The sequence below is a fragment of the Halyomorpha halys genome, unplaced genomic scaffold (assembly GCF_000696795.3).
Source record: "Halyomorpha halys isolate HHAL.00 unplaced genomic scaffold, Hhal_1.1 Scaffold448.1, whole genome shotgun sequence".
Lineage (NCBI taxonomy): Eukaryota > Metazoa > Arthropoda > Insecta > Hemiptera > Pentatomidae > Halyomorpha > Halyomorpha halys.
The window spans coordinates 374,019-394,031 of record NW_027107821.1 but is presented as its reverse complement, the minus strand read 5'-3'; the positions used below and the strand labels follow the sequence as shown (position 1 = coordinate 394,031).

The 20,013-nt window shown below is 31.4% G+C and overlaps 1 protein-coding gene across 9 annotated transcripts in view; it reads right to left on the bottom strand.

The window, feature by feature from the left end:
* Positions 1–20,013, bottom strand: part of hyd (E3 ubiquitin-protein ligase hyd) — a 64,608-nt gene that overhangs the window by 30,026 nt on the left and 14,569 nt on the right. For 4 of the 9 annotated variants that reach the window (XM_014423955.3, XM_014423960.3, XM_014423961.3 and 1 more), the window contains exons 6-32: positions 19,777–20,009; positions 17,005–17,270; positions 16,526–16,677; positions 15,894–16,044; positions 15,522–15,661; positions 15,001–15,105; positions 14,044–14,198; positions 13,405–13,519; positions 13,101–13,255; positions 12,470–12,749; positions 12,071–12,184; positions 11,847–11,987; positions 11,139–11,406; positions 10,214–10,437; positions 9,947–10,101; positions 8,975–9,213; positions 8,734–8,861; positions 8,269–8,373; positions 6,780–6,907; positions 6,184–6,347; positions 4,848–5,031; positions 4,584–4,755; positions 2,991–3,194; positions 1,571–1,679; positions 1,361–1,452; positions 932–1,182; positions 472–616 (exon numbers count right to left, since the gene is read on the bottom strand). In XM_014423955.3, the coding sequence (XP_014279441.1) occupies positions 472–616; positions 932–1,182; positions 1,361–1,452; positions 1,571–1,679; positions 2,991–3,194; positions 4,584–4,755; positions 4,848–5,031; positions 6,184–6,347; positions 6,780–6,907; positions 8,269–8,373; positions 8,734–8,861; positions 8,975–9,213; positions 9,947–10,101; positions 10,214–10,437; positions 11,139–11,406; positions 11,847–11,987; positions 12,071–12,184; positions 12,470–12,749; positions 13,101–13,255; positions 13,405–13,519; positions 14,044–14,198; positions 15,001–15,105; positions 15,522–15,661; positions 15,894–16,044; positions 16,526–16,677; positions 17,005–17,270; positions 19,777–20,009 (4,575 nt within the window). The remainder of the gene's footprint in view (positions 1–471; positions 617–931; positions 1,183–1,360; positions 1,453–1,570; positions 1,680–2,990; positions 3,195–4,583; positions 4,756–4,847; positions 5,032–6,183; positions 6,348–6,779; positions 6,908–8,268; positions 8,374–8,733; positions 8,862–8,974; positions 9,214–9,946; positions 10,102–10,213; positions 10,438–11,138; positions 11,407–11,846; positions 11,988–12,070; positions 12,185–12,469; positions 12,750–13,100; positions 13,256–13,404; positions 13,520–14,043; positions 14,199–15,000; positions 15,106–15,521; positions 15,662–15,893; positions 16,045–16,525; positions 16,678–17,004; positions 17,271–19,776; positions 20,010–20,013) is intronic. The other 5 variants (XM_067046170.1, XM_067046172.1, XM_067046169.1 and 2 more) reach the window with 4 other exon arrangements.

The window sequence follows — 20,013 nt, the reverse complement described above, 5'->3', positions numbered from 1 at the left end:
AAAAAGGAAAAATACCATCATAAATCCGGAGGATAGGATAAAACCCTAAAACACTGAGGTGTCGAAATTTTTTTAAAAACACTTTTTAATGAAAAATGTTACATAGAAGAAGTTTCATGTATAATATTAATTCAAATAAACAGTGTAAGTCTATCTTTTACTAATTTAAGAAGGGATCAGTAGTTCAATGATTTGGAAAAATAAGCACTATGGAATTTTTAAAACAAACAATTATTGTTTTATAGCTTTACGAGTACAACCATTAGAAATGAAACATTCTATATAATTATGAATATGTGAGTGCAAATTCATGTGTATGTAAGTATGTATACATTAATCGATATTTATAAGAATGTGTTTGTTGTACATGATAACTGAAACCTCATGAAATCATCTTCATGTAGACTAATTCTACTGATTTTTTTTGTTTTGTTTTTTATGTGTTATACTACAAATTAATAAATATCTTACCTGAAGAGTGGTGGAGAGGGTGATTTGGATGGTTAGGGTCAGAAGCGGTGGTTAGCGAAGCACCAAATCTGAGCTGAGCTTCTGTTGAATCCATTACAGTCATCAACCAATCCCAAGTTGGCTTCAACTGTCTTTCGACATATTTCTGTAAATACATAGGAATTTATATAAATTATGTGGATCTGATTGCATTTACAAAATATTTATTTGATTAATTTCAAACTAAATGGATCCTGTTAACAATGAGTAACCTGTAAATAATATAGAGTTCTATATATGAGATATTTAAGAAAATTTATATAACTAAAAACCATCTCCCTAAAGTGTTACAATGTGTAATACTAAATCATTAGGCTCATTCCCTGATAATATACAAACATCTGTTTATTATTTTGAAATTCACCTCATCATTTAATCTTACTAAAAAACAAAATGTATAAGTGATAAAAACAATTCTCACCTGAAGTTCTATGCATTCTTCATACGTAATAACCAGGGAATTTTCAGAGGGTACTGACATACTGTGAGTCCCACCCAGAAGATCGGCAATCTGCCGCAGAACAATGGCAAAACTGCGGGCAAGGCAGGCTGCAGTTGTTGTCATCGTTACTCCATCTTGCGTTGAGTTACCACTCGAAGAGTTGTTAGCTGGACGACGGAGGGAAGTCGGATCAATAAAGACAAGAGAGTTCCCAGAAGCTACACGGAAGCCTAAGAAATTGTGTTTAGCATATATGGCATACAATTCAACTATACATAAAGTGAAATATAGAACTTGGTTCTCAAACAGTGATATATTCAACTTGGCTCTTCATCCTTATGGATTTGAAAAACAATTATCTGAACAAAATAATTTCTAAACTAAAGCATAATAATTAATTGAACATACCTGAAGATCTTGAGTTGGTATCCCGGCTTCGGATAGCCCACTGCATTGATTGAGGAGCGAGATTACTTCTTTGACCTTGACCACTCGAACTCCTATGACAAATAACAACGTTATTTTTTTTCACAAGTTAACGTTCCATTTTGATGTACACTGAAGAACTTAAAAAATTTAATTCAGAAAAATAATAGCTGTTACAAAAACTATTCTTACGTTCTCCTTTCAAGCTGTTCATCAGCAAGCACCATTTCTTCCTGATCTAAACCTTCACTTTCTGCATCTGTTTCTTCCTGTTGGCTAGAATCTCCACTTTCATCTTCTCCTAAGAACATGAACCACAAATATAAATTACAAGGAGTCGTTTATTAAGACAAATAAATTATATTAGATTTTACACTACAATACATTTTAATTCCACATTTACTTGTATTTTTCCAGAACAAATACATCATCATTTTCATAAGCAAGAATAAGAATATCATTTGACACTAGTATTGAACATCTACGCTTAATGCTGATCTTACTCTTCAAAATGCGTCTATAAATGACTGAATTATTTATCCAATTTTTTTTATTTTGCTCCTAAAAAGTCTTGAGTTGGAACTTGGAAAAATTAGAACTTGATTATTAAGATGAACAAAGCGAACTAAAGAAAATAAAAATAAGATGTACAGTGAAAAGTATAAATAAATAAAATATATAAAAAAAAAGTATTAGACATTTAATGAAGTAATAACAAAACATAGCAATATTGGGTCATAATAAACAGTTTTTTTAAAACTATTTCAGTAAATTTTGACTGCACCACGACCATCTCCCTTTTATTAATTATATAAGGTCAATCAAATATCTTCTAATATTTTGTTTTGTTTTTCCCTGATCATTGTGAAGTTGGTGCCCGGCAAGATTGCTAACCTCTGATTCGGATTCATCGCCCCCAAAACATAGAGAAATATCAAGAAAAAAATATCTATAATATTTTTTCAGAAAACACATTGTTGAAACTATAATGAGTTGATGAGAATAAGGCCCTGGCGTCCGATACCGCAGCTAACATGCTGACTGGTCAACAATATTGAATAATTTCTTAAATGAAAACCTTAAATTAAGAAGGAAAGGAAAGACATTGTTGTATGAAGTACATCAGATACCAGAGATCAAACCTAAGGGGACCAGATCTTGGTCTGTTAAACAACACATAATTTAGCTGAGTGACAGGGCAACAGGGAGCCATCAATAAATATATCAAATCATTCATAGATGCATGATTTTATATCTTTTAGCTAACTAAAGCAGCAATCCTTCTCGATTCTGTTGGATTGAAAAGAATAATTTTTGACTTCTTTTAATTGTAAGCTTTTTCATATGATAGAAAATCATTCCACGGGAACATGATACTTATCATATAAAAAGTTAGAAAATATTACAGTAATAATTTTGTTAACAACAGTTATGTCATAAAATAGGAATACTGTGAACTACTATTAAGATAAAACACCTCAAAAGGAATAATCAAGAACGATTAAAAAGAATTAGCTACATTTTATAAAGAGAATAAAGGTTTGTGAGAAATCAAATACTGTATCTAAATCATTACATAAAAATATAACAAGAAATATAGGTGAACACTTACCAGTTGCAGGTGGTGTATTGGACGGTACGTGCTGAACGGTCTCTTGATTGCTCTGGTCTGAATCACTTTCTGTTTCTACTAGGAGATCTTCACTCTCACTCTCAGCACCTTCCCTCTCTCCTTCTCTCTCGCCCGTTTCCCGCTCTGTTTCTCTCTCAGTTTCTCCCTCACTACCCTCGCCATCATTAGCTAACGCCACTAAACCTAAAGCCATAGAACCACTTCACACTCAATGACAATATAACACATTATCACTAATATAAAAGCCTGATGATATTTAAAAACACAGGCTTAGATTGATACTATAAATTGAATTCATACTAAAATAATACAAACTTTAACAGATAAATTTTTATCAAAACCTGAACATAATATACTCTCTCTTATCCAGTGTCACTTTTGACTCAATTTTTATAAAATTTAATAAAAGTAGAAAGTTTTTTTAAAAAAAATGTTTAACTTTTCAAACATATTAACACCTTGATCCTAAAGGTTCCCCTGGGAAACCACTTAAAACAATCTTTTTTTGTTGATATTTTCTTTTCTTTTAATTTAAATAAGCATTTTATAGTGTATAAAATGTAATATTTAGCTAAAGTTTAAATACCTGTTTCTAACCATGAAAAATATTTTCGTCACCCGTGTATGCCGCTGAATCTATGTATGTATCTAATCTAATCAGTTCATGCATAAATGTTTTGCATTTTTTTTTTTTCTGAATTACTGAATAAAGACTCTAGAAAGTTATTGTATGTCATGATATTTAAAAAACATGAAATAAGCCAAACAAAATACAAAAAAAAATACATTTATTTTTTAAAATTTAAAACAAATTAAAAACAAGCCTTTAGAATATGTAAAAAATTTTATTGGAAGTGATTAAAATAAAAGAATACAGAAATAAATAAATTTATATATTTCAATAAATAAAATTGATAAACCCTTAAAGGTGGAAGAACCCAGAATGATCGTAGCTAGTGGTAAATAAGACTGTTCTAAACTAAATATGGTTCGGACAATCCATGCTGAAAGAGAGGGATTGGAGCCCACCCCAACACTCTGAGGACAAGATAGAAAAGTGACCTTCCTTGAAAAAGGTCTTATTGTCGTATGTGTTCCCAAGCTACCAAGGCTTGACAAAAATGTCATAAATGGCAGTCAAGGTGTTAACACTACATAAGAGGTAAATATGTACAAACACTGCTACAATTGTAAAATAAAAGAATTTAATTTTATTTATAACTAAAATGTTTTCCTGTTATTCTTTAATATATAGTTTGCTTAAATGTAAAATGAAATAATGCTTGATATTCAATCAATAAAGTATATTTCATTGCTAACCTTACATAAAAAAAAAAATTGTTATTTAATGTAATGTATATTTGTTTTCCAAACCAACCATAATTCAATTAATGCCATGTTACTCTATCTTAGTAACACTGAATAAGAGGAATCTACTGTACAATTCATCATAATTTGTAAATTAATAATCAATGATAATCAATAATCAATAATCATCTAAAATAGATGATTCGGTAAGCAAGTAAAGAGGTATCAATAAATCAACAAGAAAATGAAACTCCGAATACGTACTCTCAACCATTTCCTCTTCAATATCCATCAAAGAAACCAGAGGACGTTGTCGAATCGTAGAAGTGCTACTACCTTGTGCTTCTTCACTTCCTCTAGCAGCTTTTTGGCCTCTACGGCTACCTGTAGAGTTTGGTGGAGCTAAAGGTTCTACTGAGAACAATTCCTCAGATCCCTAAAAAAAAAAAAAAAATTAATAATTTAAACTATGTAGCTTTTATATTAAGCACTGATAGTTTTTAAGTAAACAAATGTTTCTAAACTCACTTCAATAGATGAAGTAGAAAGAGTAAAAGGAGGAGTTGGACGGGCAACTCCTAGCCTAACGGGGGCGATCAGGCTGTCAGCTGTCTCACACAATTCTTCAACTGCTATCTTTGTCAAGGATTGGAATACCTTCTTACACTTCATGATTGGCCCAGTTGCTCCAGTTACCCTGGTCAGATAAGCTCTATTAATAATTCAAAATTCAATTATTTTACTTAAAATGGAATAGCATTTATTGAAATTAAAACTATTGGATTTTAAAATAAAAATAAAAAACAATCAGCCAGTCATTCAAAAATTTATTAAATCAATGTCAGTCACAACTCAACAGAGTCGCTAAAGATCAAATTCAATCTTATTAATATAAGAACAAGTTATACTTGAGTCAGTAGATTCTACTAACTTGAAGTGGAGATATTTAAGCAATGTGGTAATGTAGTGTTCAGCCATATGTTGTTCCATGGTAAAACAACTTTACCGATAACTACAAGATTGTAGAACCAATTGACCCATTGCCTTAGGACACTAAAGAGGTAAACTGGCCAGCCCTGACAGATATTAGAGCAGGGAGGAAAAGAAGTAAGTTAAACTGTGCAGTTTCTTTCTTCTTTTTTTTTTTAAGGGGAGTTTTACCTTCTTCCTCAGTTATCCACAGGCAAACCCATCTTAGATGAGCTATACAGGTCCACACTAGTATACTTTCAACGTTAGTTTATGATTGTCAAATTTTAGTATCAATATTATGAGAAAAAAATATTTTTTTTTTTCTTTCTTTAATATTAATATAGTTTTCAACACCCCTACTATCCACACCACCTTACTTTAACTTCTTTTTTATGCACTCTTATATTTCTACTTATATATTAAGGAACTATAGGTCAAACATTATTATTATTATTATATGGGCGACAGACCATAGAGGTCTAAGTCCTCACGCAATGTATTAGGAAATACATCCTGTGTTTCTTGACATGGTTTTTTTTGAAAGGGTGTGTTGGTCACTCCCACGCCTATTTTTTGTGAATGCCACCCATTGGCTAACGGACCTCACAAATGCCCACGGGAGGTTATGAGTTTTTTATTATTTTATGCTTGAAAAAAGCCCGGGTGGGTCCGGGACTAAATCTGACAACCTTTGGGTTGGTAGACTGGCGTGTTGCCACGCTGTTACCATTTCCCCTTTGTCAATTGGTCAAACATTAGTTAGATTTAATTCATGAAAAAAAAATGAATCTGGATAGACATCAAAGTCCAATAGCATACAAGGGAATTCATAACATTTTTATTCCAATTCTACACAGACTCTTTAATTATTTATAAAATAAATTCAGCTTACTTTCGCTTGCTCGCTTGTGGAGCCATTTCCACACTGAAGACAACAAATATCCTGGCCACAGATCTGACAAACCTTCTAGTAACAAGAGCTGCTTCCTCAGCTCTCCCTGGGATGGATGTATTCTGCAATTCCCTAGTCAATGTAGCAACAACACTTTCAACCATCTGAAAAAAGTAAAGTTTAATAATTATAAAAATCGGATATATAATTTTTTTTTATATATATAAATAACTATTTTATTGTCAAATTTTCTAATAATGGGATGTTATAAAACCTTGAGTGGGGACCGGGAAGTAAATTCTAATATTACATTATAATCATTATTACAGGAATTAATACAATAACTAAACCAAAGAATGCTTCCTGATATTACCCAAAGTATTAGTTTTGCTAATAACTTACATAATGTTTAGCATTAAATAAAGAATTCATTGAAGCTCTGATTTGAACAAACCTACTTGCATTCAAACTGAATGATTAATATTGTAGCTAAATGGTATACAACAAAAACAACAGAAACAAAATTTCAATCATAAAATTTCCCTAGGAATTTTTATTTTTAAATGACATCAAAGTTTTAAAATATGAAAACTTACTTCAGAACCACATTTCACAAGCAAACAATGAGTGAATTTATCCAAAAGGGCACTTCCACTTTGAGCATGCAGATAAGCATGTTCTTCATAGTAAGGGTTCTGCCGCCAATTTTTTTCCTCTTTCACACCTAAAAAAATAGTGAACATTAATAGTATATACATATCAGTTTAGAACATTAGATGTATAAATTTTTGTGTATCAGCTGGAAATTTCATAATTTAATTTTTTTTATATAAGATTATAAGAAAGGATTTTAAGATTATAAATTAGGAGCATGGTATTCGTATTTGTTAGAGAGAAAAAGTCCGGCAAATGGACCTCATGGTCCTTTTTACCAACCCCTGACAGCTACAAGATGCCGCTGCATACTAACCAAGGTAGGAGTGTCAAGATTCATTTTTCAGGACCGCCAAAAAATAAATATTAACTTCCCCAGGTGGGAATCGAACCCACAACATTCTGAACTGAGTGCTATGGGACCTACGCTCCAACTCGCAGAGCCATTATATCCCTAAATTAGGTGCATACAAAGATTTAAAATAAAATTTTAAAGGTAAATAGTTTTAATAAAAATAATTATACATGATTAGTTCAAAACTGCCTGAGCCACCTGCCTGGCTAGCTGTGGCAAGTTGTTGAGTTAAGCTCTAACAAATTTTGTTCTTTTTATAAGTTTAAAAAGTTTATTTCCAATATAAAAATGAGGTTACTTAGGTCAAATATGGCACAATCATGTTTTTGGAGTCTACAAATAAACTTTTGAAAATGGATTAAATGTAAAAAATAATTTGGGATTTATATATCCCTGACAGTACTTTATGGAAGCACTACATTATTAAAAATATACTATTTTTTAATACTTGGTAATTTAAAAGGTGTACAAAATAGAGAGGAGGTAGTCAACATTTATAGATTTACTACACTACCTTCACCTATATATACTATATCAGTATCTAAAGTGCTATACATAACTTGGTTTGTGAGTTTTAACGATTTGTCAATTTCCTAGGAATCTGTGTAGCAAGTTTAAATTACCAAACTCAAATAGTTTATAGTCACAGTTTCCTATCCAACGGTTTCCTACAAAAATGCTTTAAAAAACATAAAACTTGGATTCCTTCTTTTGTACGTGGAATAAGACCATTTGGACTTTTTTTTATTGCTTGATAGGAACACTATCACCTCTTTCAAAAAGAAAAATTCCATACCATGCTCTCTGCACATCTTGATCAAACACAAACCTAAACTTTGAGTACTTGAAATTAGAACTTATTAAATATAGAAGTGTTTCTAAAAGTGGGAAATGTTAGACCCAACTAGAGGCTGAGAAACTCATCCACAAATAAAAAGTAATTTAATCATCTACTCATTATTATTTCAAAAGCATACAATACCTCACCAGATCACTCACTATTGACAACTTAATCTTCTTAATCAAAGTTGATTAAAAAAAAAAAAAAAACTGTATTAACTTTAAGTGCAATTTACCTGTCATGATCATCCCCTTAACAGCGGGCCAATCATTGAGCAGCCGTTCAAATGCTCTACGGCTGAATCTTGGTGGCTCAAGATCATGTTCAGGCATATCAGGCTCTAAACAAAAAAATAAATATCTCTCATACAAAATAAATTTAAATTAAATGTTCAAATATTGGTTAGATAACAGTATCTTATTAAATTTTCTAATGAAGGGATAAAATGAAGAAATATATTAAGGATAAAATGTACCAACATGGTAATGAAATAAAAAATATGGAAAAAGACTCCAAGAAAACAACATTAGTACAACACATTTTTCAAAATAAATATGGATTTTACTGTTGCAGTGAAATGGAAGTAATGAGTAGTATGAAAAAACAGAGAATTTATTAGTTAAAACTGCCTTATAAAGAAGGGTTTATACAAAATAAAGAAAGACTTTAAAGCAGAAGTTTTTTTAACCAATTAACTCACCAACATCAGAGGAAGGTGTTTTTCGTGTAGTGGCAGAGGCTGATCTTGATCTTGGTGCTCGATACTGCCTCTGTTCAACCATTTGGCGCCCTACTGTTTGCACCAAAAATAATAGGATACTTTCCCCTCTATGAAAAAAGTGAAAAATTAATCAAAGCACAATCATGACTTTGTTTATTTGTATCTACAAGTTCAATAGACTAATTAACAAACAATTTTATAGTGTAATAACAATAAATACCTTGAATTATGCTTTGAAACTAAATCAGTGTGCGTAATAAGGCTGGACATCAACTGGAACCTTGCAGACTGACTTCCTTGAACGAGAGCCCGACATTTGCATTTCTCCCAACAGTCACAATAAGCTGTGGGAGATGTGCGCTTCAGTTTGCAATCGTGTCCACGATGGCAGACACGAGCACACTCAGTGCAGCAGCAAAGTGATCCAGTCAAACCACACGTCCGACATTCGAATATATCCTGAATACAATGGAATATATCCTGATCACAATGGAATCAAATACAATTAAAAACTAAATGTGCAAGAAAGAGCATTTTAATTAATTAAACACTAAAAACATTTCAGGCATATGAGGTGGTAGTTATCAACATACTCTAACTGGAGTGGACATGTAAGGTTTTCATTCTGTGGGGTCACAACAAAATAGAAAGGCAAAGTTTTTATAGTTTGAGGTTATCATGAAATAAAATTCAACCAGCCCAATCGGATACCCTTTTTTGTCATGCCGGAATATTATAACAAAAATATTGATCCTGGTCTAGAGCTACAGAAAAAGAATAAGGAGTAGTTTGTGACCCCACCACAGCACTCTATAATAGTTTTGCGAACTTGATCCATAGAATTTTTTTTTTTTTCTATAACTAGATCTATTAAATATCCTAAAATCAAGATACTCTTTTATCATTATTATAAAAATATAACTGTCACATATAAGAAACCAACAAATTTGTTCTGGGATCATCACAACTTTAATAGAAGACTAAGGCAGTCCTAGGCATCCAACTATCACTTTACTTTTACTTGAACGAAGTAATTTTACAGTAGGAAAACAAAAAATGAACCACGATAAAATCTTTTATTAAGATTTTTATTTACTGAAGATAATATCAAACAATTTAACGGTGAAAATAATTATTGATACCTCATTCAAATAGAAATGATACCTAATAAAATTAGAAAAAAACAACTCACTTGATTAATGTGTTCAGCTCCAGTCCATGTAAAGCTGCAAGTATCATTGCAACATATAATATGAAGTGGTGACAAATCAGGATTTGAGCCCCTGGGAAACACCATCGCTTCTAACCCTTCCTTGTCAATGATTTCCGTATCATCAGAATTGACCACTAAAAGATAATAACTTTGAAATTTATGATAGCATCTTTCTATTATATGTAATTTTCATCAATATAACAATAATTCAAAGAGATAAATAAAAAATATTCTCATTCAACTCACATTTCAACTCAGTATTGTTAGGTTTCGAGAACCATGCTGACAGCACACTTTTCAGCCTTTCTTCAGTTGAGGCTGTCGTATTTGGTGGTGGAGGTGGCGGAGGAGGAGTTGGTGGAGCTTGAGGTTTTGATACCAAAGACAGAATTGTCTCAAATAGAACCAAACCAGCCTGATATGCACGACACGCTACTGAAAGCATGAATGGTGTCTGTCCCTGAGCATCCCTAAAGGAAGAAATGAAAAAAAAAAATTAAGAAATAGAGAAACTCGTGTATCAGAATAAAATTCTTATTATATATATTCTTTTAAAAACAAAATTCTGCACTTAGCAAGTTTAAAACTTATAGAACAAAAGAATCATATTAGATCATTAAATTAAACTAAAAGGTGTATTAATTCGAGATATATCAAAGAGAATAAAATATATACATTCCATAATTTAGGTCAAAACAACATAAGAGAATTTATGTTATGAAACAGTCCACCAATTAATATATACTGGAGTTCACAAGACATAGACAACCATATTTTTTCATGTAATAAACAAAAATAGAAAAATACAAAATAAAGAAAACAAAAATATCAATCAATAATATTAGTAATTGTTGATGTATTCTTTAAATAATAGAATGGCTCACATCAAGGGAAATAATTGAACTCTCAATTGAAATAAAAACGAAAGATGATATCATATGATACCAATGATATTATCATTAGATTTAAACTCGTTTTTCTCATCAAAACTCCTCAACAAATATTTTAAGTGATAAAAATTTGTATATTTAATCAAAAACATATTAGTAGAGTAATATTAAACAAACTTCAGACTGTTTTTCAAAAATCTATAGTTTTAATAATTATTTAGAAAACTAATAAAAAAATAAATAATAATATTTCTGAAACTTAAGCCATAAGAAATACTTACTTAGCCTGTAGTAGCTGAGGAAGATGTGGATGGAGAGCTGGAGATTCGCACAATATCTTGAGAGCTATAAGGGCATTGGTCCTCCGTTCGGCTGGATCTGGAAGTACAGGTGGAGGTGGTGGAGCTTTTAACCCTTCCCTCAAACCGACCATCAAGCTGTCTTCGTCACCGGATGCTGTCTCTAGGAAGGGATCTGGAGGCCAGCCCAGCACGGATTCGTCTTGACCGCCAGTCTCATTACCTTCACCAGCATTGTTGCTTCCAGAACCTGGAACAAGCATGCATTAGACTTTTAACAAAGATCATTTTAGATTTACAACCAGCATCAATGTGGCCGTTTTTTTTTTTTTTTTATTTAGTTCTTAGTAAAAATCAACTACAAAAGATATTTATTCAAGAAGATTCAAAATGATTTACCGAATCAAACCTTTTTATCAGAATAAAATCTGATGTTTCGGACAAACTATTGCTTCTTACCTTCATCTTTAATTTTTCATTCTAACATTATCTAGTATTACTCAAATTACAAGACCTTAAACACTAATTGTGGCTAGTATAAAAAATTCTACAAAGCTTTTTCCTTTGTTTTTTATATTACTATTTATTTTCATTATTAATTTCAGGCCTACTGGGCTAGTTGGAAAAATTATTTGGTTAGATGCTCAGTATACAACATAATCCTGACACTTAAAAAATCTCGAATGTTACCTGTCCTGACAGCAGCAGTTGCTCTCCTCATCATTTCTCTGATGCTCACAGGTCTTGATGACCATGAGATGACATTACTTGTATCTGTTGTCGTACCACTTGTAACAGTGTTTGGCATTTCTGATAAAACATTAAGTAGATCTATGAAGAAAATACAAATCAGTTATATTAAATAACAACCATGAAAATGTAATCCAAAAATAAGTGAAAAGTTTATTAATTACCAGCTTCAGAATCTTTATTGGTGGTAGGTGTACACATTGAGACACAAGCATGGAAAATATTTCTGTTCCCATCACATCTTTCGTTGAGGATAGCCAGTAATGTCTCTTCCCCGCCTGCAAACACCAATAACCAATTCAATCATGTACTTATTAGGCATTGCAAAATGTACATAGAAGGAAGTTTACTTTTATTTAATATCAACAAGGCAACATAAAGGGATTTTGCTTCATGCCAATGCACCATTAAACCACTGCAGATCAACTAATTAAAAATCTTACATTTATCAATTTGATTACTTTTTATTTTTAAGGAGGGGTTCCAGGAAATTTCTATAAAACTTAAGTTCCCATATAAATTTATGAACATAGAATATTGAATAAATCCGTTGAGATACTCACGTGAATCATGCTCCAAGCTGAGAAGTATGTGCTTTACGTGATCAATATCACATCGAAGTATAGATGGCATCAAGAGCTGAGACTGAATGGCGAGGATGATAACAGCAGCTTGTGATTTAAGAGAGCTGTTGGAATTGGGAAGAGCATGAGGAGCAGCAGCGAGGGCTTTTAGGGGAGGAAGGTCCAACCACTGACAATCCCTTATTGAATCCACTGAGTCTTTAGCGAGGGGGCATAGGGTAGAATTTCCATCACGTAAGAGTAAAACACTTTCAGACATCTGAAAAGAAATAATAAAAAACAGTATGTATTATATAATTTTAAAAATATAAGTGCAAATAGACAACTGAACAACTGTATGAATGAATATCGTAAAAATTATATCAGAAAAAAATCGTTATCAAGCTTTTAGTTATTTACCTGAACAAAATTAAATACTGCAGAAAAATTTATAGGTCTGGATGATAAATAATGATTAAAATACAAAAGTTTAAAATTAATGATTAAGTTAATAGTAATTGTTAACTAAGGTAATAAATCTTTCCATCAGAAAATTAAAATACTTTCTTTTCCATTAGAATGAGATCCAAACAAATAAAAACTTCAGGATAAACATACAAAGATCCTTTACCTCACCAGTCGAAGTCAATGAAATATTTGAAGGTTCTAATCCCATAAAGGAGTCAGTATCAGTTGGAAAAGGACAATCTTGCTCAATTCGACCCGTAGTCAAATTGAAAAGCATATAGCTCAGTCTTGCATTACTTTTTACAATAGCATGTAACCCTGAAATCAACAATAGCAGTTATTTATTTTGATGGAAACTTTTAATATCAGCTTAGCTTATTTTAATGAGAATATAATGCGAGTTATAACATTGGAAATTAGATTAAGTTATTTTATAAGGACACAGATGTTAACAATGAAAGACATACCTAAACCATCCACAGCCACAGCTAATATTTGACCAACATTATCCCCTATATTTATTCTCCTCGGTGTTCTCTGGAAGCAGTCAGGTGCTCGACAAGTTGTATTCGTTTTCACAACCTAGGGAAAATAATTTTGGTTATGAAACTCAATGGCATAAGTAATCAAATAGTAAATAATACATTTTACTATTTTGAATACAGAATGGATAGAGAGGAACAAGGAGTCAGAAAATGGAACCAAATGAGGTAATAACCAAGCACACAGCATGGTTCATGATTGGAATGTACATGAACATATCAGCATAAGAGAGCAAAGTGGCTTGACTCATGAAGTTGCTTAGACCACAACAATTCATTCAAAATATGATATGGATAGAGAAGAAACCTATTTTTACACAGAATTATTCTTAAACTTTCATCGATTTATTTTTGTTGTTCTTATATATTTGTTTTTCCAAGTTACAACCTTTATTATTCTAATATATTCGATTTTTAAGTTTTACACTATCATTTTAAATTTTCAAATAAAATTCTATAAAGTAATAATGCTAATTAGAACACATTTTAATGCAAGGCAAGCAATTGATAAATACAAACAATAATTCACACTCTAATTCTTTTAAACAGATAGACTTAACTAACCTGTAATTCATCTTTTCTCAGAAGGCGGCAATCTTGGAATGCACCAAATGATTCATCACACAATGTTATTTCTTTTCCATCTTTGCCAGTTTCTTTACTCGGATTTGACAAAAATCTAACCACAGCATAAGATCCATCAACCATTAGAACTTTGCCTATGAAAAAAAATATGTTTATAAATAATTGAGTCAACAGATTTACAATTGTGATTTATTCATATTCTACAATACAAAGACAATAATTGGAAGAATTTTTCATCCATGGTACAAGGGCTACACAATTAACCTTCTTTTACTGCTAGTCATATGTACCTCACAGGAGCATCTTTTCTTTTTTCCCAGCAAGACTAAGCAAATGCACAAAATTTATCAACATGCCATCCATCCTTCCACCAACTTACCTCTTCTGAAAGTCCTCCTCCATGATACCACACGATACAAGATCTATGCAGAACCTAGCAGTGGTAATTCATCGCATTTGAACTTTCAAAAGAGCCATAATATACAAATGCAATAAGTACAACATACGTCTATATTGAATTATTAAATTTAAGGGATTACACTGTATATCTACTAATATCCCCTTTCACTAATTTTTTAAAAAAAGATTGATACTAATGTATCATTGTCCAATAGATCAGGGTAAGAATAGTAAAAACTTAAAACATGATAAGGCACGAGCAATTGTGAATGAGCCAAATGAATTGTAAAATTAAAATGGGTCAAACCGTACATCTTTATGTATTAAGTAATTTTATATATATGTATGTATTTCAAGGCAGGCTCAGACACCTAAAAAAATAATTAATAATAAAAAGAGGAGTAATTTTAAACATAAAAATGAAGTAAAATTAAGTAATATAAACGAAAAAGACAATCTTTTTTAGCAAATCAGTTCTCAAGAATTTGATAGTCATTAAAATCTTATAATCTAAACATTCTCTAATTTTGTACTCACCAATTGGCAGACTTTTGACATCTTCAACAAATACGACATCCCTCAGATTCCACATAATTTCATCTTTTTTGTCATCTTCTTTAACAGTGACTCTCTTCGGACGTTCTATTAAAATGAAAATTATAATAGTAAGAAAATTATCAACATAAATAAGGTTTTATATTCACCTTATTTATATTATTATCATTTATGATATAAATACGATTACATTATAAATACATGTATAATTCATACAAACAAACTTAAGAAATATACAGAACAATGCCATTTTAGCTGGCTAATTAGGGTTCTCCATTGTTTTCCACTACTTCATTATTGTGGAATAATGTTCCATATTAAGCATAATTGACAAAGTCCATTAAGCTATTAGAAGTAATTGTGCAACAGTCAGCTGAAATCAGGCATCTTGGTACTTATTAGATTTTGGTAGAGGTAATTGAATGTTCTAGATAGAGGAAAGGGCTTGAGGGTCCAGATTATAGATATTAAGAGCATAAGGTAATTTAAAACAGAATACTTACTGTGTGAAGTTGATCCAGTATCACTACAAGTAGATGAAGCAGGGCTAGGCGGGGGAGGCATATCTATTCTATCAGCGGTTTCTTTTTGACTGGAACTTTTTGGCTGTGAGCAACTTGAGGTTTTACTGCACTTATTAGCTCTAGAGCAAATAAAAAATAACTTGTAGAATAATAAGAGGGGAGTAAAACCTGGAATATTTTGAGATTAAATATTTTAACTAAATTAAGAATATTAATAATTTTAACAAATATATTATTATATACTTATTTAGCCCAACAATTCAAAATACTAAATCGTCGTGGCTTTAGGGAAACTAAAATGTAATTTTTTTCATGGTAGGATTAATAGTCAAAAGAAGCTGAGAAACTCACCCACTAGAAGATGTATCAGTCCTGCATTTTGAATCAGAAGCACTAGAAGGGGATGGTGGTGGCAAAAGCTTATACCTACAAATGTCTGTTAGATTCCAAGCTGCGTTCTGGAGTTGTCCTACTTTTGGTACACCACCAACAACAGTGAAACCTAATGACAATAACATGATAGATAATCATTTGATTCTCTAAAGTAGGAAGAAAAAATATGTTTATAACCATTACCACTTACCATATCAAACATCGAATGAGTAATAAAATCCACTGATGATGCCATACATATGGAATATATAGTGATAAGTGTAAAAGAGTTTTTAAAAAAATAATAACTTGAATTTAAATGACAGGGATTTAAATAATAATAAAAATATGAGACAAAGAAAGTGGTCATACACAAATATTTATGTTGAAAAAAAACTGTAATTAATGTATATAGATGGTTGACCGGTAAAAGTAAAGGTTAAAAAGACCGGTAAAAAGACGTCAGGAAAAAACAATTAAAATGAGTAACAAATATTTAAAGAGGTTCTAATAAATAATATACTTTTAAAAACAGTTGTCACTATTTTGAAGTAATTCTTTTTCCTGGTCATCTCCTTCTAGAAAAAGCAAGTAAGTTGACATGTACATACCTATTGCTCCTGCCTGGTACATCGGACTACTCTTCATGCACACCTGAGTACCAGGTACAATTTCCTGATTTGTCACTGATGGTCTTGCCTTGCTCGACTTAGCACGATGTTTCTCCCATTGTTTTTTTCTTTGGTTAAAAGGCAACACACCCCTTAGAAAAAGAAAAAAATAACAAAATTACAATAATTGAAGGTATTATGAAGATAGGGCTATCATTTAAAATCTAAAGTTTCTTAACAAAAAAGAATCTTATATATTTGGTGCATGCTAATTTGATGGTTCAACTTTTATTATTCATCATTGTAAAAAATATATTTCAATAAGATAAAAGAACAACTGATATATTTTAAAGATTATTTAAATATATTATAAAAAAAGGTAGGTAACTGAAGCTTCTTACATTTGATTTTAAAATTGTATGTATTTTCTTCCGATTATTTAAATATATTATAAAATAATATATATGTAAATTTCTTACCACCAATATAAGGCTCCACTTTCGAGCCTTGCAAGTGTGTACAGTGTGCATGTATACAGTGATGAAATTCGATCGAGGGTGAATTCAGTGAAAGTCGTAGCAGGATGTTCCAATTTACCAGCGGCATGACTAATTTGCTCATCTAACCACGTAGCTACCTTCCCACTTTCTGTTGCGACTGTACAACGTATGGAGCATGCTGAGATAAGAGTTACTCGCTCATTTAACAATCCTAGTGGTATTGTTTTTGGATGATGCACACCATTCTAAAGATCAGACAAAATCAATTTAAATTAATTTCTACAAAATAAAGAACCATATGTATAAATATTGATTATACGCTAGCATACTGGGATTACACGTTATACGCATGGGATGATCAAAATTTCAAAAACACATATTTGTCTCTTTTAAAGATATACTAAGGTTGAGGAAAAAAAAGAGATCTATATAAGAACCTTAACCTTTTGCACTTGAATGGCGACAATGTCAATATGTCAACACAGTAAATTCTTTGGTAACTAGAAAGGTCATCGTAACTTACCAAAAGAATTTTCTGAAATCAACTATTTTTGTGCAAATTGACTAAAAAGTACACTTGAGTTACTGGTATGTCATAAAAAAAAAAGTCTCGAGTGCAAAGGGTTAAATTTTTTAAGATTCTATCTAGAAATTCAAGTATTATTTTTAAAAAAAATTGTAACAACTTTTAATTCCAGTTCTCTCCTAATACTTATTTATAGATAATTTAATATGATTTTAATTTTTTAATAAAAAATTGCATAATTAAATAGTAGTGCATTCACAAAGTTTCAAGACTGGTCTTAGAATCCAAACTGTATTAAATATTTTAATACAGCGAAACTGATATTTTAAATGTATGACCCTCAGGCATCAACAAACCACAGTCAGCCTTTTTTCTTTAGTTCATGGGATTCCTGAAACTCTTCGCATGAAAGATTTAAGGGACCTCATCAAAGCTGCCACTGGAGTTTTACCAAATCATTTGGTGCAGGTATTCCTTGATTCAGTGATACAAAATGAAGTCACTGGGAGCTAAGTTGGGGCTGTAGGGTGGCTGCAGAAGTTTTGTCATGTTGAACTGCAACTATAAGCCTTTTTTTTTATTGACTTTTACACCTAAGGTGTGATCCACAAAGTGTTTATTCCCGCCAGATAGGCAGTCACAGGCCAGTTTGATGTTGGAGTTCTGCATGGTAATCGAGTCCACCTAGAGTATACACTATAACATACGCCCTCTCAAACATCACTAACCACCAAAGTTTTAGCTAAGGTCAACATGGCAAGCCACCACTTAGCTCCTCAGTGACTTCTTTTAGTTTCCCCTAAACAGAGAAAGTTTCAGGAAGCCTATGAACAATAAAATAACCAAGTACAGCGGTTTGTGAACTTAATTTTTCTGATATGACTTTTTCATTAAACAAAGTTGTGTTTATCTACATAAATAATAAGATGTTTATAACTTACTTAGAAACCAAAGAAGAGACCACCGAGATGGTAAATATATAAACGAACTCAGACTCAACTTAGGGCTATACTAAACTAACTGGTAATTCAAATAACACCAAAGCCCTATTGCTATACTATGAAAGGTTATTTTTATACAAAAAAAAAGATTTTTTTGGACAATCACAAAGAATAACAAGGAGGTACCAATTGATTTTCTACCCAAGAAAAGTTGGAATTTAAAAATTCAGATTTCAGAAAAATAGAACATTTGTTCCATATTAAACAAATAAAAAGATCAATTCTGTGATTATAATATTGTCCATGTTTGATTAATGGTACTGAAATCAACGAAAAACAGGGCAGCCATGATCATATCAAAATTCTAACAAAATAAATGGGTGGAATGAAAAAATAATGGCAACCTACAGAGGCATAGGAATTACAAAGAGCTAGCCTATTGTATTATTATAAAGATTTTTAATATTTCCAGAATTAATTCTTCAGTTATACATTCAATGGCAAAACAAGTGAATAATAACAAAGTGAAAAGAGGAATAGAATGCAATATGTGCATCAATAAAGGTGCTTGAATAGTTAACGAATTGATTAGATTAGTTAAAGTTTTAAACAGTTTGAAAAATAAGCATTATCAAAACTTTTTACATTATTGATCTTTTCTTATTACATTATTGGGTTTTCATTTAAATTATGTCATTTTTATCTTCCGTTCCCTCACAATTCAGTAATACAGTTAATAAAGCCCTTTAAGCACAAAGGACAAGTTTTATAAACATGCAAAGAATACAGAAACCATAAATACAGAATGGTGATAAGAACGAGATATCAGTTATGCTCAAAGGATATAAAATAAAAAAATATAAACAAAATAATATAAGATGTTTTAATAATTATTATCAGACTGATAAGATAAACTGAGAAAGATGTTTTAATAATTATTATCAGACTTATATTTGTTATAGTATGTTATGGACCCACCAATAAATTTTCAGCAACAAATAAAAGAAATGGTCACAAATATTAATCTGTGAACATTCAATAAGTGAAAAAACAAAATCATAGATAAGGATCTTTAATTTTAATCAATGAGTAATAAGATTTTTGTAATCATATAAAGGAAATGAAATGAAAATGAGGACAGTGTATCTAGAGCACCAAGCACTTACAGGTGCTACAGATTCAGGCCCATCTATCAGAAGGTCAATAGAAAACTCCAAGAATTATCCTAATAACAAAAAAAATATATAGTTTATCAATTAAAGAAATGTTATTGTAAGGGAATACCTCAGCTTTAAATGGTTCTGTGTCTGCCCACTTCCATTGGTGTAACTGACCATTAGAAGAAACTGCTATTAGTTCACTGTAGAGAGCAGCAATGTTGATGAACTTGGGGCTGTTAGTTCCTTCTTTGTCTGGCCAAAACTCTACATCGTCGGACATCCAGAGTGGATTACCTCCACTAACATCCTTTTTCTTGCTCTCTGTAATCAAAGATTTATCAGCCTTTTTCTTGGTTTCTGC